This window comes from Perna viridis, chromosome 1 (genome assembly GCF_037379345.1).
Source record: "Perna viridis isolate PV_CMFRI_1.1 ecotype Kerala chromosome 1, ASM3737934v1, whole genome shotgun sequence".
Classification (NCBI taxonomy): domain Eukaryota; kingdom Metazoa; phylum Mollusca; class Bivalvia; order Mytilida; family Mytilidae; genus Perna; species Perna viridis.
Window position 1 is genome coordinate 68,408,648 of NC_142445.1, and position 25,674 is coordinate 68,434,321.

The 25,674-nt window shown below is 32.0% G+C and overlaps 2 protein-coding genes across 2 annotated transcripts; one reads left to right on the forward strand and one right to left on the reverse strand.

Annotated features, from left to right (window-relative positions):
* Window positions 1-1,603: 1,603 nt before the first annotated feature.
* Window positions 1,604-16,713, reverse strand: LOC148630113 (armadillo-like helical domain containing protein 1). Its single transcript, XM_088561089.1, has 12 exons — window positions 16,407-16,713; window positions 10,707-10,775; window positions 10,145-10,311; window positions 9,721-9,917; window positions 7,658-7,742; window positions 7,306-7,425; window positions 5,948-6,020; window positions 5,264-5,309; window positions 4,015-4,098; window positions 2,780-2,857; window positions 2,439-2,520; window positions 1,604-1,717 (listed from the first exon to the last, which is right to left on the reverse strand). Exons 1-12 carry the CDS (start codon window positions 16,610-16,612, stop codon window positions 1,698-1,700), a joined length of 1,227 nt encoding a protein of 408 aa, XP_088417215.1. The 5' UTR covers window positions 16,613-16,713; the 3' UTR covers window positions 1,604-1,697.
* A 75-nt stretch (window positions 16,714-16,788) lies between these two features.
* LOC148630114 (transmembrane protein 53-like) lies at window positions 16,789-23,146 on the forward strand. Its single transcript, XM_088561099.1, has 2 exons — window positions 16,789-17,022; window positions 20,410-23,146. Exons 1-2 carry the CDS (start codon window positions 16,814-16,816, stop codon window positions 21,062-21,064), a joined length of 864 nt encoding a protein of 287 aa, XP_088417225.1. The 5' UTR covers window positions 16,789-16,813; the 3' UTR covers window positions 21,065-23,146.
* The last annotated feature ends 2,528 nt before the right edge of the window (window positions 23,147-25,674 follow it).

Here is a 25,674-nt window from a genome sequence, read left to right on the forward strand (position 1 = left end):
ATTGCCAGTCAACTCAGAATATCATGTTTATCTTTCATCTTCATTATTCTCCAGTTGAGGAAAAAATAGCAAAAAAGCATTTTGACCACCATGTTCTGTTTTTAGTACGACGGCCGTGTTTTTTTACCAATGTAAATTTTTTTATAATATGCATTTTGTGTAGCACACCCTAAAAAACGAATATGCAAACTTTCATTAAATTTTGCAGTATGGTTTCAGAGAAGATTTTCGAAGTTGTACATATGAAAAACGACCAAAAAATCTGTTTCAGGGGCCATATTTCCTACATCAAATGACAAATCATTTTCAACATTTCGGCATAAGTCCGTCTTCTGATGGTGAACTATATTACCCTCCATCAGAATTTTGCTAATTTAACGGTTTCTGAGTTATTTGCAAAAAACTGCATTATGACCCCTATGTTCAATTTTTAGTAACATGTTTTTTCATGGATCAAAAATTCAAACAGTCGTTTTGTGCAGGATACCCTAATAAACAATTATACTCCCTTTCATTGAATTCTGTACAGTAGTTTCTGAGGAAAAGATTTTTGAAAGAAATAACAAAAAAAATAGGAAAAAACGTTGAAAGGGGCAATAATTCAAACATGGCTTAACAGATTAAAACAAAAATGTCACCAGATAGATCTCATCATGCTGAACTCGTTAACCCGGTCAGAATTTAGCTAATCTAACAGTTTTGGAGGTATGTGCGAAAAACTTCTGTCTGACCCCCTTTGTTCTACTTTTAGTAACAGCAGCCAAGTCTGTAGACGGACATAAAATCCCCATGTCAGTTCTATGCATAATACCCTGAGGAACATTCATGCCAAGGTCATGCAATTTCAGAGAAGAGTTTTGAAAAATTGTTAACGACGCTGACAGAAGCAAGTGATGGCAATAGCTCACATGGCCTTTGGGCAAGGTGAGCTTAAACTAAAAAGTCTTTAAAAAAAAACAAGAGCAATTAAAATGAGGTATATATAAATGGACCCATATTTGTACCATATTTTCAAAATAGTGTCATATCAAAGACAGGGTTTTCACAGACATTTCAGTATGCTACAAGTTTAGTAACCTCAATGGTATTTAAAATATTTATTCAGCAGACATATCATCATATCCACATAATGTCCAGGCTGAACACATGGAAGACATATCATCATATCCACATAATGTCCAGGCTGAACACATGGAAGACATATCATCATATCCACATAATGTCCAGGCTGAACTCATGGCAGACATATCATCATATCCACATAATGTCCAGGCTGAACACATGGAAGACATATCATCATATCCACATAATGTCCAGGCTGAACTCATGGCAGACATATCATCATATCCACATAATGTCCAGGCTGAACACATGGCAGACACATCATCATATCCACATAATGTCCAGGCTGAACACATGGCTACAATGTTTAAATCTCCATACAATCAGGGACTGAGATATGAAAATATTATTTATTTTTTTAAATTTTTAACAAATACCTATTTCTAAATGAAAAGATTTCTTTTAAAATATAATTTTAAAACAAGGAGGGGATAATAACATAAAACCTGATGACTTTAAGTTTGACAATTAACCAACAATATTTTCTCTTCATGTACATCAATGGTATTTTATTTATAAAAATAAACAGTCATTATATCACAGAAAAAGTCTTTAGTTCAACATGACGCAGTCTACTAGTCCACAGTTTCAACAGCTGAAAATACAAATAGGTCATATAATTTAAGCTTTTTTTTCAATTAATTAATGTAATCATGAAATCATTTGGATAAAATTGAGTTTGAAAGAGATAGCACACATTAAAATATTTTTTAAAAGGGCATCCATGGCACATGACAAATTTTTTTTTCTTCAAAAATTTCATCTATTTCATATCAAAGTAGAATGTTGGTTTTTCGTTAATTGCAAAGGTTTAAGAGAAATAAATTACATAGAAAGCATTTAAAGGTAACCCTTTCATTTTGTGCAAAATTTGGTTGCTTTCTTTGGGTACTTTAATATCATTTTCTGAACCATCCATTGTCAATTTTAAGAAATCTTTGTACTACTGGATATACATACAATATAAATATTACACTGGAACGAAAAAAATCAGTAGGATAAAATTAACCATGTGCCATCCATATAGGAGCTGTCTGGTTCAACAGTCTCTTAAATGTATAGAAAACTTCACCAACAATAAATGATTACTAACTTTATATAGCTAAATAGAAAGAATACCATACTGCAAATGATATATTGAGTTGTAAAAAAGATTTTTTCTTCCTTAAAAAACAACTTCTACCCTTAGAACACAATGAAGTATCTGATATAATAGCTCAACCCATTGTCAATAGATCAAATCTCCATAAAAAAATTTAAAACTTTTTGATGCTAATACATTCTCCAGCAAAGTTTTTTTTTCTTATAACTCTTACTTTTTGGTATGTTGACTTTGTTTGATACCAAAATATCAGCTTGGATGTGGTTCATATTCATATACAAGGCCTCTGGGTTTGACTGAAAAGTAGAGAAGAAAAACTTTTCACTGAAAACAATCACATGCTCATCAATTTGCTCATATCTGCTTTTACCAGTATAGAGTAAATTAAGCAGTATCATGAAAGTGTAAATGGCAAATAAAAGGTATACTTTAAATGAAATAGATTTCAGTAAATCAATCCTTAAACAAAACAGTATCAATGTATGTAAACTCATGCTTTAATTGTATGACACCATACATTAGATGTTAAGTAGATGAAAAATTATTGATATTTACCATAAATAGGTCATATAAGTTATCTCCCATTGCTTCATGGACATGTTCATCTACTATTGGGAAGGTTCGACAGAAATACTGAAAAACATCATTTCAAGCTTTAATTAATAATCATTTCTCATTATATGATTATTGTGGAAAGATCAAAGCAGAATATCATTGAGATGGGAGCCATCTCTGTGGGCCCCACTGTCAATAAAATGTGATAAATAAGATGATATGAAGCATTATTTGAAGTTATTACATAGTCTCGTTATGTGCGATTTTATTCTAAGATTTTCAGTGAAAACTGATAAATATCCTGAACTTACTTTCATAGTATAATAGTGATATGACTGCATGGTGTGAATTCATTGTTGACCACTAGGTGACTGCTGGATATATGGGTTGATGTTTGAATATGTTTAAAAGGTGCTGCCCAATAGTTATTTGTCACATATTTAGAATTATGCCTTCAATCTATTATGACCAACCAAAAAAAGGATGCGAATTAAAAGTTAAAAACATGAAAATTTGCTGTGGGCTGCAACTTTTTGAAAAAAAGATGTATGGGTTTTACTTTAAATAAGAAAAATACAACATAAAGAGGCAACGTCTTTGTATCAGGAAAATTGTAAAATAAAATTTATAAAAACACTTTTTTGGGGGTATTATGACACATCAACGTAACTAAAATAATAGCCGTTCTCAAGAAATAGAGCGGACACAATTTGTTAAGAATGGACAAATTGACAGTATGACCAACAGACGGACCTTTGATCTAGGAAGTTGTACAAACATTATGACATACCCTCTGGTGTTGGTTAATATACATGTCAAGTATAAACTTTAAAATCATAACGGTTCTCAAGATATAGAGTGGACACAAATTTGTTACAGACAGACAGACTGTTCACTATGGTGCGACCCGCCTAAGGCGGGGCCCTAATAAAAACACTAAAATGTTTTGATGTGAAGTGTTTATCCTGACCAATACTGGGGACTGATTGTACAGATTGATGTGTATTTGTCTGGATATGATGGAAAAAATAATCTAAGGCATTGTTTAAATCATCTCTGACACTTTCAGAAATTACATCTTCCACTCAGTTTTTAGAGTGGAAACATTTTTTTTGTCATTTCCATAAACTCCTATTCAGATTCTTATAATTTTTTCATTGTTTTACATCTGTACAGGCAAAAATACAGATAAAAATTGTCCCATGGATCATTAACACAACACAGCATAAGCAAACCTCTAAGGAAATACTGGCTTGTCTTTGACTGTCAGCATAGTCCATATTACCCATTGTGTACAGCAAATTGTGTGTTACTCTCAACTAAAAATTAAAGCAAGTAAATTTTCAGATATAGTCAAACCTGTATTAAGCAGTCACCTCTGAGGAATACTCGCAGTGACCTTTATAGAGAGGTGACCTTTGGAATGAGGTTACAAACTGTGATGTAGAAAGACTTTGATGTCCTCATATAATCCCATATTCCATTAGATTGTACTACCTCTGTTTGTCATAATATAACACGTATTTATCTTTCATTTTCTGAGGTAGATTCATGTATTTAAAAATATTTTCATTCAAAATATCATTCAGATAATAATATATGACAATAAAAAACAAAGTATTTCCTCATATCCTGTTTTATGTTGTTTTCACTGTCTGCATTATTTTCAATGTCCTCTATTATTTTTAGTAATTTGTATTTTTCCGACATTAATTTCCTTTACAACGGCACAGCACCTTTTTCACTATTTAATTTTTAAATTGCCTCATTTCTTTCCATTTTCCATTTCTGAGACATTTTGTCACAACTCAAACTTTCTTAATTATACTGAAGACTGATGTTTTTACGACTAGTGAGTACATATCACACCTTTACTATCGAATCTTTAATTTTGTTTTCATTGCAATACCGATTTAATCCCTTGGGCAAACTAATTATCTATATTTACATGTTCTAAATATAATTAAATCATGTGACACGATACTGTTATCGGGTCAGGTGATAAACCAAATGTTTACAAAATGGCCAGTATAAGAAGTCAGAAAGAATATTTCAGCCGAAAATTAGGTGACCGTTGGCCACGTTAGGGAGGGGACCGCTAATTTGAGTTAAAATAAATAGAGAAAATAGTTGGGCGGGTTTTGAAATGACCGTTAAGTGAAGGTGACCATTGATTTGAGGTGACCGGCAGAGCAGGTTTGACTGTACATTAAATGTGAATCAAGTCATGTAAGCTTACATCATCGAATCTGTTCATCCCAAAACTTTTTTATGATACATTGTCATTTCCTTCTTTAATATAAGACTGATAAGAAAACTAGGAATTATATCAGTCAGATGCAAAATATACATTTCAAACCCACTAATTTCAAGTATCAAGTATGATTAACCCTGAAATAATGTTGCTTTCTACTAAATTTAACAGCAACAGTATAAAATCACTTTGAGAAAACACGAACATAAAAAATATAAAGGATATTTTACCTGGATTAATTTTTCAGCAATTTCATTTGATTCTCTTGCTAAAATACTGAAAAAAAAGAGAAACCTATGGAAATGTATCTCAGAGTTTGTTATTGATGAGAAATGTAAAAAATAGTCTATGTACCTAAAAAATGAACCAACATTACAGTATAGTATGCACAACTACATTGAATAACATTAGATCCTACCAGATATGAAAGAAATCCAAAAAGCAGTTTCAGAGGGGTTGTGTTCACAAGGTCACCTAATTTCAGAAATTTGAAAAGTAGTACCAAATTATATCTCCTATTAAAATTTTCAAATAAAAAAAATTGTAAAGTATGCACATCTACAATACTACTGGCAATCAATACAAAGGACAATTACTTTTACAAGGATTCATCGTACTACTTTAACCCTCTGGAAACTTAAACAGAGATCATCAACAAAAGTAGAATTGTTATCATTGTTTTTCAGCATCCATCTAGTTGTGATAAGTTAAAAATGGAAGCTTCACCACTGGTACTTTTTAAAATAGCCATAATGGCTATGAATAACACCTGATCACTGTAACCAATACTACTGGGTATTTATTAAGTAGATACTAAAAAGAAAAAATGCTTGAAGAATAAGATTTAAAACAAAGGATATAGAGTGAAGACATTAATTGTCCTTTGATGATGTAATAAAGGAGATACATCTTACCCTATAGTTTTAGCTGCAGCAGCCTGCTGTACAAAAACTGGTAATGGTGCATTTATTTTTGGAACATCAGGGTCTGAAAATAAAAAAACATACAAAAGGATTTTCTTTACTGTATATATTAAATTATGAAAAACATGGATGTGTTATCTCTGCACAAGGTACTAAACTATTCTATGGTTATTTTTAATACATGTATCAAGAAATCAAACTGACTTTTTTGAAAAAAGAAAAAAAATGATTTATCTTTATTTTTATCGAATCTAGAACTAATTAAGATAATAGGTCATATGTATGCAAAAGTTTAATAAAATTTCCAAATGATCTTAAATTTAAAAATAATTCCAAAACTTATTCAAATCAGAAGTTTAAATATAAGATGACACATGTGCAAAAGCTTTACTAAAACAGAATGGGCATCTCATTTGAGTGAATTGCAAAGTCCAAGTTAGGGGTAGGAAATCTAAAACTCAGATCAAAATTCTAAATAGCCAAGAAATGGTATAACAACTTTTAAAAACAACCTCTAAAATTTTTATTAAGATTCATTGGTTTATTAGGAGTTGAAGATATAAATTTGGGTACTCCCAACAATCCTGGTTAATGCATTGTCTATGCTGCCCTAATTGGAACACTCCTTTTACTCAGATTAAAAAAAAAGCAGACACAATGGCATTTTCTAATTCAAGATCCCTTAAAATTTCATACAAACTGGTTCAGGAGAATTTGTGAATACAAAATAGGTACCTTTTACTATCTATATAGGTCAGAGTTAACAATAAAGTCCATTTTACACTAATTAATTATCATTAAAACTCAAAATTTATTTGAATAAAAAAAATCACAAAGGTCACAATGGTATAAACTAATAGCTCAATAAAAATTAACCGAACAATTAAGGAGGAATTGCAGATATAAAATAATATCCTTAAACAATATATATGAGTCATTACTAAGTCCATGCTATGCTAATAGAAAGCCTGAAATCATTGGGATAATAAATCAAAACAGCAGGTCACAATGGCAATACTTTGTTATTATTCCCTGTTAGTTTCATAAACTTGATTAAGTGATTAATCATGGAGTTGCATAGTTCAGTCACAGCAAGGAGTTCATACAAATAAGTGACAGAAAAATGAACTGACATCCAGTTGTTGATTTCTGTAAAATTGAGTGTAAGTTATGATGTCACATTGTAAGTCATAATGTCACATTGCTACTTCCTGTTGAAATTCAAATTTACATTTATGACTTTTTGTGAAAATAAGACACCTGATCTTTTAAAGAGAGCAGTACAAATTTACAACAGTTATATCTTATAAGATGTACAAGAAAAAATACATAATGCAGTATGTTAATACCATCTAAAATTTCTGGTTTTCTGATTAAATCTTCTTTAGCAGGTCTTAGTAAAGCCACTAAACCTTTCAGCAGGGCATCAGAGACCTCATAGTCCATCAATTCTTTAATTAGTTCTATGGCTGAAAATATTAATGTATAATTCTACAGCATTTGAATTGTTCAGCCAATTAGAATAATACAAATTATAAGGTTAATTTTTTGAGAGGCTAAACATCATACCATATACTATTGGAAATCATCTACCAATACATATTTTATACTGTGCCTACTTATGAATGAAAAGCTCATAAAAGTTTTTGTAAACCATACAAAAAGAAGAATTTTACTTTTAAACTTATGATCGATACCTACCTTCATATTGTACTTCTAAGTGAAGAGTTTTTAATAAATTGAGAAGTGGTTCTACTATACTGGGATTTGCTGACTTAACAATAGGCTGCAAAAGAGAAATAAAACACATTAAATGGACAGATCTTACAATAACTTACATAACAATGCATTGATATTAGAACAACTAATGTCTTTTCATTTGTTTGAAATAAGTAGAGGCTCCAGAGAACATGAATCACTCATCCGGTGGTTGTATTGTTAAGTAACTGGAACAAAAATAAATTTATTTATACAGGCTCCTCTCATTTTCATTCCTGTGAAGTTCTTAAATTTAAAGTAGTTTTTTTTCTGTTTGTACCGATTTCAATAAATATTAAGCTAAAAACCACGAAGATCATTTTCACATGTCAAGGGCAAAAAATGAGGAGTTACACTACATGTAAAACTGAACTTTAGACTCTTGCAGGCTTTATCATATGGATCATTGTATCAATGGAAAGGAAGTGTCTTTCTATCTTTTCAAACTAAACAGAAGAAAAAAAAACACCAATTTTGCCTTTCATGGACAATAACTCTAACTAGGACTTGGTATACTAGAACTTTTTAATGCTTTATCTTAAGAATCATTTCATCAATTTTAATTTCTTTCTTTAGTGGTTTTCAAGATCTCAGCTAAAAATTTAAAGGGCAATAACTCTATTAAGACTTATGTAAGCCTTACCACTAGAATCATTCCATCAAATCATCTATCAAGGTTATTAAGATATTGGCTAAAACTGCTAAAAAAAACCTGTAGTTTTTTTGTCTTTAAAGGTCAATAAAGATGCCAATAATAAGGTGTTAAACAACTTTTACCCAAGTGAATTAATAAATAGTTTACTAAACAACTATTAAAGTGCTATTTTATTTAAACACCTTTTTATCCTGTTATTTTTTTAGCTAAAATATAAATGGTTTAAACACTATATTGATAACCTTGTAATATAAATAGGAAGATTTCAAAGTTTAATTAAGGAGTTCAGGCCTTATATCAAAAGTTTAAACGTTGACAATTATTTATTCAGTTACATTCTAATATTCTTGTGAGTTTCATCATTTAAAGTAAAGTTGTCCATACTTTGTTCAGCCTTTTTGGTATTTCTGTTTACTGTTGGTGTTTACAGGTACAACATGTACTTACAAGGGCTTTTTTAAATTATAATTATTAATGGTATTTTGAAGACACACATTGACATTATGTGAATCCCTGTGTTTTAACCATTTAAAGTTGGCTCTGGGAATAAATAGCTCCACTATAGTCAGGAAATAAAGCTACATTTTTCTAGCAATAATGCTTAAAATGTTGTGACTGATGATATTTTTCCTATACCGAGATTGAACAGCCTATCACTTGTAATTTGTTCTTTCATACTAATTTAAGGTTTTATAAATTTAAAAGATACAAGATTAAATTATATCCAAGATATGCTGCTCCGGTTGTAAATGCACAGACTGTAACTTCACCTTAAACAAATAGATAGATAGATAGATAGATAGATAGATAGATAGCTAGATAGCTAGATAGATAGATAGCTAGATAGCTAGATAGATAGCTAGATGGCTAGAAAGATAGCTAGCTAGATAGCTAGATAGATAGATAGCTAGATAGCTAGATAGATAGCTAGATAGATAGCTAAATAGATAGATAGATAGATAGATAGATAGATAGCTAGATAGCTAGATAGCTAGATAGATAGATAACTAGACAGATAGATAGATAGATAGATAGGTCTGAAAAATTCCCAACGATGTTAGAACTGTCAAATTTGTGATGCAAATTTTTGATCGTTCCCTAAGTGTTATATATATATATAAAACACTTAGCTTATAAGTAGGCACAAAGCTAATCTACTTGGGTTGTTTAATGCCAAACACCAGATAGCAGTTGTTTTACATTTTTCCTAATGAGTTTATTTAAAATTAAAATATTTAATAGTTTTCATCCTCTGAGCAGGTGAATGTGAAACAACCTATGAAAATGGAGATTTGATGCTCCTTATAGGAGACTCACTGTATATATCTGTCAGCTTCAACTTAAAATTTACCTGAACAACTCTAAGAGATTGAGCTGCCATCTGTTGGGCTTTTGGAGAAGTACACGGTAGCAGTGCTATCAGACCTTTGTAAACTTGCACTTCAAATTTAAAGTTTCCTTGGGCTAACATCAATAATAGGTTTCTACATGCATCTTGTGTTTCTTCTGTCTTGGCTTTTGCTAAGCACTCAGCAACAGCTCTAATACCTGTTAATGAGAAACAAATGATATGCATGATCCCTGAAAGCTTATAACAATTGACTTGATCTTAAACAAATACTCTCAATGATTCATCATTGATATAAACATTTGCATCTTAACATTTTTGACATATTAGGCTTATACTTCAAGTAAATTTTTTTTTATTTAAAAACCATTCTTGTGGGGTAAGAACAAAATTGGGAAATTAATGTATATCACTAAAAAACTTTTACCATAACTTTCACATATCAATTCTTTGTATTTTCTGCCTGCATTAGCAACACATTGCAAGCACTTTAATGATTCCAGCTTGTCATCCTCCTTGGCTTGTTTCAATCCTATGATCTCAAGCAATGTTAATACACCTCCAACTTCAATGAATTCTGCCATAAATTTATGCCTGAAAAAAAAATGCAGGATTGGACTAATCATGTGAAATAAACCAAAATATTTCTTGGATTATGTGTTATGCTATTTTCAAAAATTTTAAAAATTTAGTAGGGTTTACACTGAATTTTGGACTTTGTAAAGATGTGCAGATGATCAAGTTGACAAAATTGCCTTTCTGCCATTTGGGAAGAATTTTTCTTATCTTCAATATATAAAGTTTAATATTGTTTTATTTAATTTGTCTTGTGCAATTCATCTCCATGGCAGAAAACTAGATCATTAGTTTATATAATATTTATTATGCTATCTTTTTGCATTTCAAACCACAAGATTAGAATCAATCTCTTTATACATAGAAATTCAATCTAAATTTTTTTAATATGTCATCTCTATCTGAATACTCACCCACTTGATGCAGAGAGGAATATTGATATTGCCTTTAACTGTTCATTTAAACTTGTTCCAATCATATAGCTGTAACATGTTAAGGAAGCTGCACCTTATAATACTACAAACATTACAGAAAGCATACAATAATATTGTTTTTATTTTAACAAATATGATCCTTTTTTTTTTATTATAACCACTGACTGAATGACTGTGATAAAACAAAAAAGAACAGCGTTCCTATGTCCCCCACAAAAAAAAAATGTAGAAAACTTATAATTCACTGAAATTTTCTGAGTCCAAGGGCTGTAACTTCCATTAAAATCATTCAACAGTAACCAAATTTGAACATAATCTGCAACATCTCATAGTAAGACCACATACAAAGTGCGGAAAATGTAAATTCACTGAAATTTTTTAAGTCCAAGGGCCATAATTTCTGTAAAAATCATTCAACCGTATTCAAAGTCAAACTTAATCTGTAACTTCTCATAGTTAAGACTACATACTAAATATACAATCAATTGGTAAATTAAAAAGCAAAACAAACAAGAGGCTCCCAGGAGCCTGCATCACTCACCTGGTTAAATTTTTGCCTTTTAAGGGCAATAACTCTAACAAGGAGTTGTCAGACAATTTTGACTCCATTTGATTCATTGGACACATTTGTAAGCCTTATAATAAGGATCATTTCACCAATTGAAAGTTATTGGCTAAACCTAACAGATTTGGCGATGTACCGGTATGCAAAAATCTGCTGTCTGACCCCATTGTTCTATTTTTAAAAACAGCAGCCATGTTTTTTCAGCAATCAAAAATCTGTCATTTCGTTAAAGATACCCTATAAAACAAATTATTGAATTCTGTAGGACAGTTTCTGAGGAGAAAATTTTTTAAAGTAATAACATCATAAACAGAAAAAACATCCAAAAATGGCAATAACACAAACATGGGTCAACAAATTTTCACCAAAATTTGACCACATTTAGATCTCTTCATGCTGAATAATTTTATCCCATGTCAGATTTGGTTAAACGTAACTGTTTTGGAGATATATGCAAAAACCTGCTGTCTGACCCCAATGTTCAATTTTTAGTAACAGCAGCCATGCTTTATAACAGATCAAAAATCCAAACATTCATTTTGTTAAGGATGCCCTTTAAAACAAAAATAATAACTTTCATTGAATTCTGTAAAGTAGTTTCTGAGGAGAAGATTTTTTAAAATAATAACATTAAAAACAGCAAAAAATGTCCAAAAAGGGCAATAACTCCAACATGGGACAACAGATTATCACCAAATTTTAACCACAGATAGATTTCATCATGCTGAACACTTTACCCTGTCAAAATTTGGCTAAACCTAACAGTTTTGGAGATAAATGCGAAAAACTACTGTCTGACCCCTATTTTCTATTTTTAGTAATGACAGCCATGTTTTTCAACAGATCAAAAATCCTCACACCAGTTCTATGCACGATACCCCAAGAAACATTCATACCAAGTTTGGTTCTAATTGGTCAGGTGGTGTCAGAAGAAGATTATTGAAAGCAATAACATTAAAAATAGCAAAAAATGTTGAAAAAGGGCAATAACTCCAACATGGCTTAATAGATTAAAATGAAAATTTGACCACAGATAGATCTCATCATGCTGAACATTAAACCCTGTCAGATTTTGGCTAAACCTAACCGTTGTGGATAAATATATGTGAAATACTACTGTCTGACCCCTATGTTCTATTTTTAGTAACGACAGCCATGTTTTTCGACGGATCAAAAATCCCCAAATCAGTTCTATGCAGGATACCCCAAGGAACATTCATACCAAGTTTGGTTCAAAGTGGTAAAGTAATTTCAGAGAAGAAGAGTTTTGAAAAATTGTTAACGATGACGACAGACGCCAAGTGATGGCAAAAGCTCAAATGGGCTATAACTTCTGTAAAAATCATTCAACCGTAACCAAAGTTGAACTTAATCTGCAACTTCATAATAAGGCCACATACCAAAAACAAACTTATTCGGGGAAACAAAAAAAAAGTGCGGAAAACAAGGATGGATGGATGGACAGACGCGTCGCGGGGGACAAAAATTTTGTTCATGCAGTAAAATTATAAAAATACCGAGTGTAAAAATCTACACTAGAATCAGTGTGAGGCTGCAAATTTGCAATGCAAGTTTGGTTGTTCTTTCATTACGACTTGAACCCTTCCTATGCCCTGTCATCTTTGGCAATGCCCCTGAATTAAAAGTCCAATTTAACACTAGCTGTGAAAGTTGGACAACCAAGTCCACGTGGCCAAAAAGTCTAGGAACATAAAGTTATAGCTTTCATAAACTTTGTGATACTTGCCTGTATTACGGTAAGTCTAGAATGTGAAAACTAGCACTTGATTAATCTGTTTAGTGTTAGGACGTCCAACAATGTCTGATGGTATTGGACATAAATACATGTATCTTAACATAACCAAATAAAATGGTAATAATGAAAATAGATGTATATGCATTTTCGCCAATATTTATCTTTCATGTATTAAAATCAGAGATGCAGTTGATCCTGAATTTCCTGAAAAACTTTTAACAAAGATCAAGCATAACATAAAATGCAGCTGCACTCTGTACAAAAGTATAGTATGGAAATATACCAACTGTTAAAAGGGACACATTAAAAAATTTGTTTTCTGCTAATTCCACCCAGTGAAACTCCTTGCAAATTTTCTTCCAAATACTTTACAAAGATACTTTGGTCTCTTATCCAGTTATTGTTATAGTCTGTGATAATAAGAATCAGGCTTTAGATCCTCTTTGGTGTGTCCTCAAGTGAGGATTATAGGAAAGTCTGTTTTACAAGTGTGGCCACATATTCAGCTCATGATTGTACATTTGTTTTTTATACTCCACTTTGCAAAGTGGGGGTATATAGTGATAGGGATGTCCGTCCATCTCATTCGTTACTGAATGAAATCAAACGAAACTTTGACAGAATCTTCATTAAATGTTCCCATTGTGTACCTCATATATTAGATTTTGATTTAAATCAATTTGGGCCCAATTGGGGGTATCATGGACCCATCTCTTATCCGTTACTCGTCCTATACCATTGAATGCAATTGAATGAAACTTACACAGAATCTTTATTAGGTACATGTTCCCATTGTATACTTCTATATTTTAGATTTTGATCCAAAACAAAATGGAGTTATAACAGGTGCATGTTATCAAATCTATGGGGGAGTGGGGGTATCAAGTTAGTAGGTATTGCTCACATTTTTTCTTGTTTAAATGAGTCACTGTGACTGACTGTAAATTTGCGGTTTCTATATTCCTCATCTGCATGGCTGAACGTGTAATACAGTATACAAATATTAACCCTATGGCTACTGGCAGAATACATGTGTCCATTGATGGCAGGCTTATGAAAGACCAGTATGTCCATTGTGAGCAATGCAATGTTTTGAAATAAATGAAGCATAAGACATTACATTTTGGCAATATATGCCATTGCCAAAGAGTTAAATGCTTTTTTTCAATGACAAAAAATTCAATTATGATCTTCCTCATCATTCATTGAAGACGGATGGGTGGCCTTGAGCTGACATTTTTCATCCTGGTGGGGTTGTTGTGTCTTTGACATATTCATCATATCCATTCTCCTTATATTATATACATCAATATACACACAGTGATTTGTTTGCCTTAAAATACCTCCAAAATAAGGCTGTTTCCCTTAATGAAAGTTTTCAAAATTCTAACAAAAATGGCTGAAAATTTATCCCAAATAAGATTAATTAGCCAAGTATGGTGTTTCTGTTCAAAATAATTATTAAAAAAAAAAAGAAAATGGGTAGTTTTGAACTGTTGAAAGAATCCAACAATATATTAATGATTTTGAGAAGCAAGTCCTTTTGTATATGCAAACTGCATGTAAACATTCAAAACTTATCAGAAAAGAACAATTTAAGATTATAAACTTACATCTGTTGTTTTTGTCCAGATGCCCTATATCTACCAACCCAAACCCCAACACCCCTGACTGCATGATACCATAATATGACTGCAAAATTATTGTCATATAAAACAATTTATCGTCTAATCTTGTTATAGCCTGCCAAGATGTAACATTGATTCAAGCTTGTGTCAAAACCTGCAAACTGGCAATTGGCGATTTTTTTTTACATCCCTGGTTTTATTAATTCAATTATTTTATTTTTATTAAGGTCTTTCCCAACATGAGAAAGACCTTATAGTCTTTTGTCTTTTTTTTTTTTTGGTTCCAATATTTACTTTGACATGGCCCTGTTTCTTCATCTTTCAAGATATTACAAAATTTGGAATATTGATAGACCTCGTTTGGGACTTTTACAGGATGACCCTGTGAAGAATTTCAACATCTCTAGTAGACGTTATCTCCCCTTTATTGGCGTTTTTTCAACATGGTCCCCTTAATCATTTTCAAAAATATTATGATTATCCTTAGTTAACATGTCTCCCTTGAATTTTTTGGTACAAAGTACACATTTGTTGCTGTTTACTTGTTAAATGATTCCAAACTGACTGTCTTCTTAGGCATCAATGAACTCTGCCCAAACACTCATAGAATTTTTGAACATTGCAACCTGACATTTTAGCTACAATTTATTACATTTCCCTATAATTATCCAAATTAGATAAATAATTTAAAAAAATAATCATACAAGCTAAACCTCACAGATCATGATAACTGAAACAAGTGCATTCAATATTAAACAAAATAAATTGTAATAAAAATAATCTGTGCTATTCACATGTACATATAGAATTATTTTTATATTTGTTTGATAAAACTATACGGCAAAAATAATTTAAACTATCAATTTCAAATATGAAATTCCATATTTACCTTCAAGAAAAAATATTTCTGTTATCTTAATTATTTTAATTTATGAATTTTTATTGCAAGAACAGAAAATATTTTTTTTTGATCTTTCAAACAGTTTTTAACTTATATGGTGTTGTGGCCCAGAGCAAGAGTTATCTTTTTAGTTGGTGACATTGGTTATACTTTCAGTTATGAAAATGTCTTTTTATCAACTTTAAGGGGATAATGATGTATTAAAATTATGATTTGATACAACATTCAAAAATAAAAAGAACCAAGTCTTATCCATTTTAGCATTATGTACCTGTCCATTGCTGTACACCTTCCTGTAGGTATTAGATCTATTGTGATGCAAATCATTCTGAGGCAGAGATTTGCACTGTGTATATCATCAGTACTATTTATTATGTTATTCGTGATTTTTCTTTCACTTCAAACGTCTACATTTAAGGCAAAACAATATTTTTGTGCTCTAATAAAACTATTTAATAACAAAAGAAGCATGTTGATAATTATTAATATACATTGAATGATGAATCAAATGCAACTATTTTATAACAAATTAAATTACTAAATAGATTGCATTTTGAAAACAATGGCCGAAACGACTATGCCAGTCCATGGCCAAAACTTTCTAAGGCCGAGATGACTAGCACATGGACACAAGGAGCTAATCCCTTTTGGGATTTGGTGCTGGAGATATTTTTTCTTTTGACCACTTGTCAAAACAAAAATTATCTCCAGCGCTGAATCCCGAAAGGGATTAGACAAGGAGCCACTGAAATTTAAACTAAGTCACTGAGAAAGTGGAAAGAGCAGGCAACACGGAGTACATGCACAAAAGACTCAATGAAAAGGATACGTCAATCTGAGCCATGCTGTTAGTCTAGTTAAAAATAAGCTTGCTGCTTGCGCAAATTCTTGTTCTAACTCAGGACCGGTTTTATTTTGGTTCTGTTTTATGAAATCTACCAAAATTTTGGCTCGGACCACTTTGCTCCCTTTGTCCCATTCTTGGAGAAGATTCGTAACTCGTGAAATTGCAGATTGTTGTTTTGATGATCCCATAATGTAACGAAACTAATTGCTCTGTTAATTTTAAAGCAGATCGACTCAGCTTAACTTAGAAAATTGTTGTTTACATGTTGCTACACCGCCATATTATGTGATATTACTTTATTTTTATATTACAAGCTATGATTGGATTTCTAAATTCTCATTGGCCAATCGAACCTTACAGGACAAAACGGACTTGGGGTAACGAGCAAAATGGAGGAGGACGACTTTGAGTACGACATCACCTTTCCAACACGAAAAGCATTTAGCTTAAACGAGGCTGCGTGTCCAGCTGAAAATTTAGACGATTTTGCTTACGAAGGAGATTCTTCCGAGCCCGAACCAGTAGTGTTCCTGCTCGGATGGGCTGGTTGCAAAGACAAATATCTCGCTAAATATAGTGAATTTTATGTACAGAGAGGGTAATTTTCAATTGTATTGTCTTTACTACAGATATATTTCCTTCCAGCAAAATTTCGAACAACTGAGATTTTCAATGAGCAATATAGTAATGAGTGGAAGATCACGAGGTTAATTAAGACAGGGATTTTATAATACCAACATTGGCAAAAAGGACTGGTCACTCCCATAATTTATAAACAATGTCTATATAATGATTAATGTACACAAGTACATGCACATGTAACGGTGTCTTCCCAGTCTTTATACTGAGTAAATTTGAAACCTATGTTCTATGCACATGAGTCATGACTTACGTATACTGCAGGAATGAGAAATTATTCAGGACTGAAATTATTTTAGTTCTAAAATTAACAAATTGATAATGACAAAATTATGATGAAAATACTAAGAATATGATGACATTGTCAAAATTTAGCCGTTAAAATTGTTATCAGTACATGTCCCAGGAAAAAAAGTGAAAATGGTCAACTTTTAACTGTTAATTAAGTATTTTAAACTCATTATTACACATTTTAAATGGTAGATAAAGGTTTTGTGTCCTTATGTCCCACAGCTTATTTCTTCTTCTTCTTCCAGTATGGAACAGGAGTAATTATTGACTGCATTGAGTTCTACATGACTTGGCATGCCCCGCACAGACAGTTGTATAGTCTTGAGTTTCCTCTGACCCTGCAACCTTTTTTTTATTTGGATATGTCGGGTTGGTGTCAGAACAGTGTGCTATACAAAAAGTTGGAGTTTCAGGGGTACCACAGAGTACCGCCCTTCAACCGCTTCTAACAACTTAAAATCTTCAATTTTTAATTTTTTTTTAATTTTTAATTTCAATCTTTAATTTCAAGTTAAAATCTTGCAAGTCACACCTACCTAGTTCTATTCTGGATTCATTTTCCTGTATACTGATACCGTATTTGCTACAAAAATTATATTTATATTGAATTTATGATTATTTTTCATGATAGACCCTGCTTTGTTGACATTCTGAATTGTAATATATGTGAAGTGGTGCGAGACGAGACTGGAGTGGTTAAAGATGATGTTGGTAGATTTTTTTTGAAGAGTGTTGGCCTTGTGTTCGTCTGTCTCCCATCTTTAGATTAATGTCCCTGTTGATGTCAATGAGTTGGTGCTGGATCTTATATAGCAGTGTCTGTCGCTATGTTTTCTTTTCTCCGATAGGCTAGGCCATTTCAAGTTCATCAACATGTTTGTTATGTATCCTGCAGGGTTTCCCCAGGATTTTCAGATAGTGTTGTATTCAGCATGCTTGACACAACATTAATATGTATCATGTCGAAACATACCACTCTGTATTTGATTTATTATAGATGTATAAAGATTGATCAGTGTATTAAAAATGTACATTTGTACGTTGCTGTTTATGTTTACATGAATTATTTGTAGATAAATATTTTACCTTTTTTCTCCTTTTACAGTAATTGTAACTTCAATACCATTTTTTATTTTTCCTTTTTAAATTAACAGAAAAATTAAAGATAATCTATCAAATAATGATAAGTTATTTTCATAAATATTTCCTCTAATTCATACACACCCAGTGTTCTTCAGATTTTTGCATTGGAAATTACAATTTACAATTTTTCATTTTTTTTTGGGGCCTCAATGGTTCATTTGAAGGTGATATTCATTTGATGAAGAGCAATCTCTATTAAACTCTTTTTCTAGTCTTAGTAACTTTCAATATATTTATAGATTTAGAACATTATCTAATCAGGTACATGTACATGTTATAGACTACTCTGGTCTTAATGTTCATGTTTCCAAAAATTTTCAGGAAGTAGTGTAGAGTTGACCTAGTTATCAGGAAAAAAAACCAAAAATCTTATTCTTGTTCTTTAAAGTTGGCACACTAGTTGCTTTGTTTTGTTTTTAAATGTTATGTTTACTCATGTAGTTTATTCATGACAATAACCCCATATCATGATTTACAAAGAAAAATTACCCCCTACCTATTGTACTATTTTTAGACTTGGGGGATTTTACGATCAATGTCTTAACTAATTTTCCTGTCAAAAAACCTGTGCTCTTGATACTCAACAACATGGCAATGTAAACAAAAGACAGTCATTTCCTTTTAGCTCACCTGGCCGAAGGCCATGTGAGCTATTGCCATCACTTGGCGTCTGTTGTCGTTGTTAACAATTTTTCAAAACTCTTCTTCTCTGAAGCTACTGGACCAATTTGAACCAAACTTGGTATGAATGTTTCATGGGGAATCCTGCATAGAACTTATTGTGGGGATTTTTGTTCCCTCGAAAAATATGGCCGCCGTTACTAAAAATAGAACATAGGGGTCAGACAGTAGTTTTTTGCGTATATCTCCTAAACCGTTAGGTTTAACCAAATTCTGACAGGTGTTAAAGTGTTCAGCATGATGAGATGTGTCTGGTCAAACTTTCATTTTGATATGTTAAGCCATGTTGGAGTTATTGCCCTATTTTCGACATTTTTTTGCTATTTTGAATGTTTTTTCTTTTAAAAATCTTCTACTCTGACACCACCTCAATGCATCAACAACTTCTAATGTATGGCACCTGCTAGGTTCACATAAAAGTGAACTCATTTGCACCAATAGTTATAGTATTCTATTGCACCCTATGTCAGGGATAGAGTTTAGTCGGGATCCTAGTCTAGACAGCAGGGCTAGGCAGATTTCTAATCTTCTTAAAAAAAATATCTAGACAACCGATCGTGGTGAGGGTCATGAAGTGACTTGAATTTGGACGGTCTGGAAGCATGCTTTCCCAGAAAAATTTTGCAAAATTTGAAGCAAAATCTTGCGTCCTGTACATGTGTATGTTCCAGGCATGTCTTAAATGGTTGAAATCAATTTGAAATGTAAAAATTTTGTGTTATAAAAAAAACATTTTTTTTTAAAATAGGCCATATAAAAATAACTTTAAAATCTTCATCCTCCTTTAAAAAATGAAATGAAGAAAGGGACAAATTTAGTAAAATAAAAAAGCATAGAAAATGCAAATAATTTGTGATTGAAGAAAATTATGGAGGAAGGGGATAATAATCTTAAATTTGAATTTATGTGGCTTAAAAGATCAATAAATCTTGAATAAACTTTGATTTAGATAATGCTTCACAGTGTTTTTATTCATTCACTGGTTCCAATAGATAGTCGAAGTTATAGTCTGGCTCCATTTCAGAACTGAAATTTGGTACTATACATTTTAGATCAATAGATATATACATGTATGATAGGGTAGAGGGTTGATAACTTATACATATTTTAGTTTGGAATGAAATTTTCAAGCCTAACAACTATTGAATTATTCTACATGGTCCAGCAATCCAACTTCTGCGTAAGACTATACTTAGCCTGCTTCATTAAGATTTTACTTAATACTTTGTAGATGTATCAGCATAAGATATACAGCACCAACTGCAGTATCTTACTTTAAGCCATCTGAGGTTCGTGTCATAGCAAAAAAGTTATTGGATCTGATTCCTGACTATAGCTTGGAAGATAATCCAGTTTTCATTCACGTATTTAGTAACAATGGATCATCAGTGTATGCCCAGATGTCAGATATTTTGTGTTCCGGAGAATGCAAAAATGTTAAAGTTAAGGGATGTATATTAGATAGTGCACCAGGAAAAAGAAGAATTCTCAAAGGTTCATATGCATTTGCAATGGCCAGTGAAAAAGGTGGACTTGCATTCCATGCTACCTTTTTGTATATACTTGCATATTTAGTGATCACTGGATTGAAGTCAATGCTTTATACCCTGATGTATGGTAAAGATGATACAGGGTCTCCACATACCCTTTATGAAAGAATTAAGGAGGACAAATCCAGATGGCCACAACTCTTCTTCTTTTCCAGAAAGGACAGAATCATTCCATGTAGCGACTCTGAAGAGGTATTGAAGTACAGATCTGAAGTACTGAAAGTCCCAATAGATTCGCAATGTTATGATGAATCAGAACATTGCTCCCACCTGAGGAAATACAGGGAAAACTACATTTCCAACTGCTATCAATTCATTGATAAATACAAGCTGTAGGGAGGCTGGCTGCATTCAGGAAAATTTTGTTCTTGAGCTATTAAAATTGCATTTATATTTTTACTATTAGTATTTATATATGTTGATATTGTCTTTAGAATTCTGTTTACTTCATTCTCCACTTTATCTTTACCTTCCATTGATGTAAGAAGTTAGAATAAATGAATGTAAGCTGTCTGACAGTTATTAGATGTTTTTGTATCACACATGAAATTTGGTTGTTTGAATTTTTTTTTTTTAATCTTCAAGTACCGGTAGTCACAATTAGATTGTTATGTGTATCTAGGCATTCTGGGGGTTTACACTTATGTAAATTTGATATGTTGATAAAGTTAATCATTGAAGCCAAGAAAGCTGTCCTTTAAAAAATACAAAAATACTGAGAAACAAAAACATGAATAGAGGTATGACAATCAACGGTTGAAGTTGTGGGACATTCACAACTTCTAATAGGAGTTATTCCTCTTAAAAACCAAAACAGATATAATTTTTGCTGTGTTGGCTTTTTTCTTGAGAACTACCGGATCTTGCCCTATATTTTTGTGTTAGCACTGAAGATTATTTTTGTAAGAGGATAATGCAGTTTATAATGGGTTATCGTGACTAACTTGTTCAATTTAGATTATTTATTATGACATGTCAGTACATGTACATGTATATGGTACCAACTAACATTTTACTGGTCCGAAATTATACTAAAATTTTATACTATGGGTATACACAAGTCACATATACAATATTGATTCTGCATTTTACCCACTAAATAGCCAGTGAATACCAGTTTTTTTTTTTAAATGCATTGAATTTTAGGAAAATGTTATCAAACAGTAGATTCCTATACAATTGTGTCGCGAAAATCTCTGCAACCTTTGAAGATCAAGGGAGGTATTTAGTCTTGCATGAATTTCAAGTTTGCCAGATTTCATTTATTTTATTCACAAAAATTGCATAACCCCTTACTCATGGGAATTTCCACTTGGTTGCACATACACATCCTCTTTTCTGGAATAGTTTATTTAGTTTGATTGAATTTTTATTGAAAAAAAATGTTAAATTCAATGTTGAACTTTCTAGTGACGTGTTGTGCCCTGTTAAAGTTTTTGGCATATTTTGCACATTAACAATCTGTTAGGGTGGCCTGAATTATTTGTTTGTTGCTTTTAAAAATTTTCTTAATATAATCTTCTCAACCCTTCATGGAATTTTTTGAAATTTCATGTGCAGCTTCACTTTGCTGGCTTCTATAATTATGTATGCCTTTTGCTCCTTCCTGCATAACGTTCTTGATGGCTTACATTTGTATTCAGGGTTGGGTAACATTTTGGTACATGTAATAACAAACCTAAGGAATGATTGAAAATTGCAATTAAAAAAATTATAAGAGAGCTTAAAAATTTGGTTCAACTTGACTTATTGTTATGAATGAGACTTTCAGTTTAGTGCTTCCCTTGATTCCTGTTTGATGCTCGTTTTGATTTTAGGAATGGCAGGGGTATCAGGCACATTTCTTTTAGTTATAATTGAAACACAGAATCCTGATGATCACTATTTCTCTTTAAAAAGGTTTGAGTTTGTCACTTAATTTTCATCATCAATCATTATTTGTTCATCATCCTATCAGCAAGTAGTAGCTCATGTAAAATTTAATTTATTTCAAGTTAATCTATTCTTTAAGCTTTTACCTTGACCATGTTTACATATCAATACTCCTCATGGTCTAGTCAGATTTGGTGCTTACTTATTGAATGTAGCTTATGAGCCCGAAATAACAGTTGTTGGTAGTGAGTAGATGAATTATGATAGAATCTGTGATTTTTGTAAAAACCTAGTATTTTTCCAGGAGTTCTAGGCTAAACGGAATTTAATTAGATTTGGCATTCCAATGAAGTACATTTAAATAGTAGAATTTCAACTCTTCTGAGATTGTACACTCTAAGTATTACTGTAGTGAAGGAAAGCTGCATTTAAAGCTTAACTGAGAAATGCATTTTAGTAGCATTTTGATGTGATATTTTTGTATGTTACTTGATATTTGTTGATTTTGATTGAATTTTATACATTAAAGCTTGAGAGATGCTTTTATTTAGCAGAGTTTGTCAGTTTTATTTCACAGCCAGCACTCCACAGTTTAGTTTAGTTTCGCACTTTTGGCTAGGGATGAAAAATGACATAAATGGAAAACGGTGGTTGCTTTAGTGATTAAAAATGAAGAATCTATTGTTGATAAAAAATTTTCTGAAAAAAGGGGACTTTTAAAAGTATTTTGCAATGTTTTATATATTTTCAATGTTGAAGGGGCTTTTTTTCAATGACAATTTGACTTCATTGTGAAAGTGAAAGTAAGTCAATTTTTTACCATGCTAAATTTAATAAGTGGATTACAAAGTGAAATAGCTCAAAATCTAACCGGCGATGCCCATATGAGGAAGGGGTTTTTGAAGGGAAAAGTTCGAACAGTTTCAGGGATTGAAATAAAAATTGCAGATATTTTGCGGGAAATTTGATATTTTTTAACCTGATTTTATGAACTTTTTTGCAAATTTTCGCATATTTTTGCATGGTTTCTATGGTAACCCTATATGCTGTGGGTAATTTTTTTCCAGAAAATTTTTACTGCATCCTGAAGGCCTTGGCTTGAGCTATTTGTAGATATATAGATTTACAGATGCTTGACAATTTTTTAAAGTGATAAATGTTACAAAGCATCAGATTACAAGACCAAAATTAGGCAGTTCTACAATACTGTGGAGTGCTGGCACAAGTAAAAATTACCATTCATTATACCCCTTTGCAGGAACTTCCTTCTGTTTCTGAATACTACACGGAAATATAATCCTTTTTCATACCTATTCCCGACTTTGAATTTATGATATAATCAAAGGGTGGTAACTTTCTGAAAAAATTGCCATCCCACCGACTGGTTTACTGATACGGACAGCAGTAGAATTCAAATTCAAATATTCAATATATTAGAGCCGCGGTTAGTAACTGGATACTTCCAAATAACTAATTTCAAACCACTCATTTACCGAAGTAAAAATAGTTTCCAAGAAAATGTTTACTGTTTTCCCTTGGGTTTAACGCACCATTTCGTCTGAAGTGCCAGAACCAAGTCATTTTGTAATTTTGTTGTAACCCTTATTTCTAATCTGGTTCTCTGATCAATATCATGAGCTACCCTAGGAAATTATTTTCCTAAGCTGAAATTATTGTACGATTACAGTGTGGTACTTTGTTGAAATAGTTTTAAATGTGATTGCAAATTAACTCATGGATATGTTTAAAAAAATGAAAAGGAGATCGAAACGGAACAAAATTTATAAATATGTGCAAAATTGATTGTTTTACAAGATAACAATTAGTACTTCAGAAATCAGTAGTAGTGACTGACATTCAGTTTATACATATATTTGAGGAATCAACAGTTCGAAATTAAATGAGAAATACTAATGTATAATTGTGGTTTTATTTTACATCATGTCATTTTTGAAAATTTGTTCATGCTACAATTTATACAAAAATAAAAATAAAAAAAACACTTTGATGAATTTCAAATGGACACATAAATGGCAAAGTGCAAGAAGCAGGCAGAACCTGTGAGACAATTTTGGTAGAATGCAATTTGTGATATTTTCAAACAAACAGACCATGAAAATTGCGAATCAACGAATCAGACCAAAATTTATGGTTGTCGAGAAAAGAACCATCCGTGGTCCAGGTGCCTGAAGTGGCTTTTACACTAACAACGAACTAGGGAGGTTTTGATAATTTAAGTCCTGGGAACGCACAAGTTCGTTCAAACTACGTTGCATATTCGTTTTGCATTCGAGTTCGAGAAATTGTGTACACAAAAGAATAGAAAAGTCAAAAACGTTTGATGAGAACGTTCGGCGATATCAAAACGTAGGCGTTAGGTGCTTGTTGTTAGAAAGTTTAACCTGTTAACAGAACACTCTCATTTTTGCAAAAAAAATAATGATCTGGAAATATACGCGGATTACTTGCAGTATCTTAATTTCAGCTTTAATTTGGAAAGAAAAAGGGGGCTTTTTGTTCATTGTTTGACTTGTATAGTAAGTCGTCCCCCTTTACCAATCTACTTATTTTTACATTTTTTGTACGTTTAGCATTAATAGAAAGCAAACACGGAATTTCAGTAAACTAGAGGCTCAAGAGAACCTGAAATCAACTGAATTGTCAAATGTAGAAAATGCTTTCTATAATATTTTATAACCTGAACCAGAATTTACATGTAGCTAACGGCAACATTTTTTTGAATTATTAAAAAAAAACTTCCGACTTCCGGCCCCTATTCCATTTTCGGCTCACCTGGCCGAAGGCCATGTGAGCTATTGCCATCACTTTGCGTCCGTCGTCGTCGTCGTCGTTAACAATATCTCAAAACTCTTCTCCTCTGAAACTACTTGACCAATTGGAAACAAACTTGGTATGAATGTTCCTTGGGGTACCGGCATAGAACTGACGTGGGGATTTTTGAAAAGCATGGCCGCCCTTACTAAAAATAGAACATATGGGTCAGACAATAGTTTTTCGCATATATCTCCAAAACGGTTATGTTTAGCCCATTTTAAAAGGAGTAAAAGTGTTCA

Excerpts from the sequence above, each read along its gene's own strand:
- LOC148630113 (XM_088561089.1), bottom strand. The coding sequence starts at position 16,612 with ATGGGATCATCAAAACAACAATCTGCAATTTCACGAGTTACGAATCTT. Across the intron at positions 10,312-10,706 it reads TTCCTCTCTGCATCAAGTGG|GCATAAATTTATGGCAGAAT; the intron begins GTGAGTATTCAG and ends TTTTTTTTTCAG. Across the intron at positions 9,918-10,144 it reads ATTGATATGTGAAAGTTATG|GTATTAGAGCTGTTGCTGAG; the intron begins GTAAAAGTTTTT and ends TCTCATTAACAG.
- LOC148630114 (XM_088561099.1), top strand. The coding sequence starts at position 16,814 with ATGGAGGAGGACGACTTTGAGTACGACATCACCTTTCCAACACGAAAA. Across the intron at positions 17,023-20,409 it reads GAATTTTATGTACAGAGAGG|ATGTATCAGCATAAGATATA; the intron begins GTAATTTTCAAT and ends AATACTTTGTAG.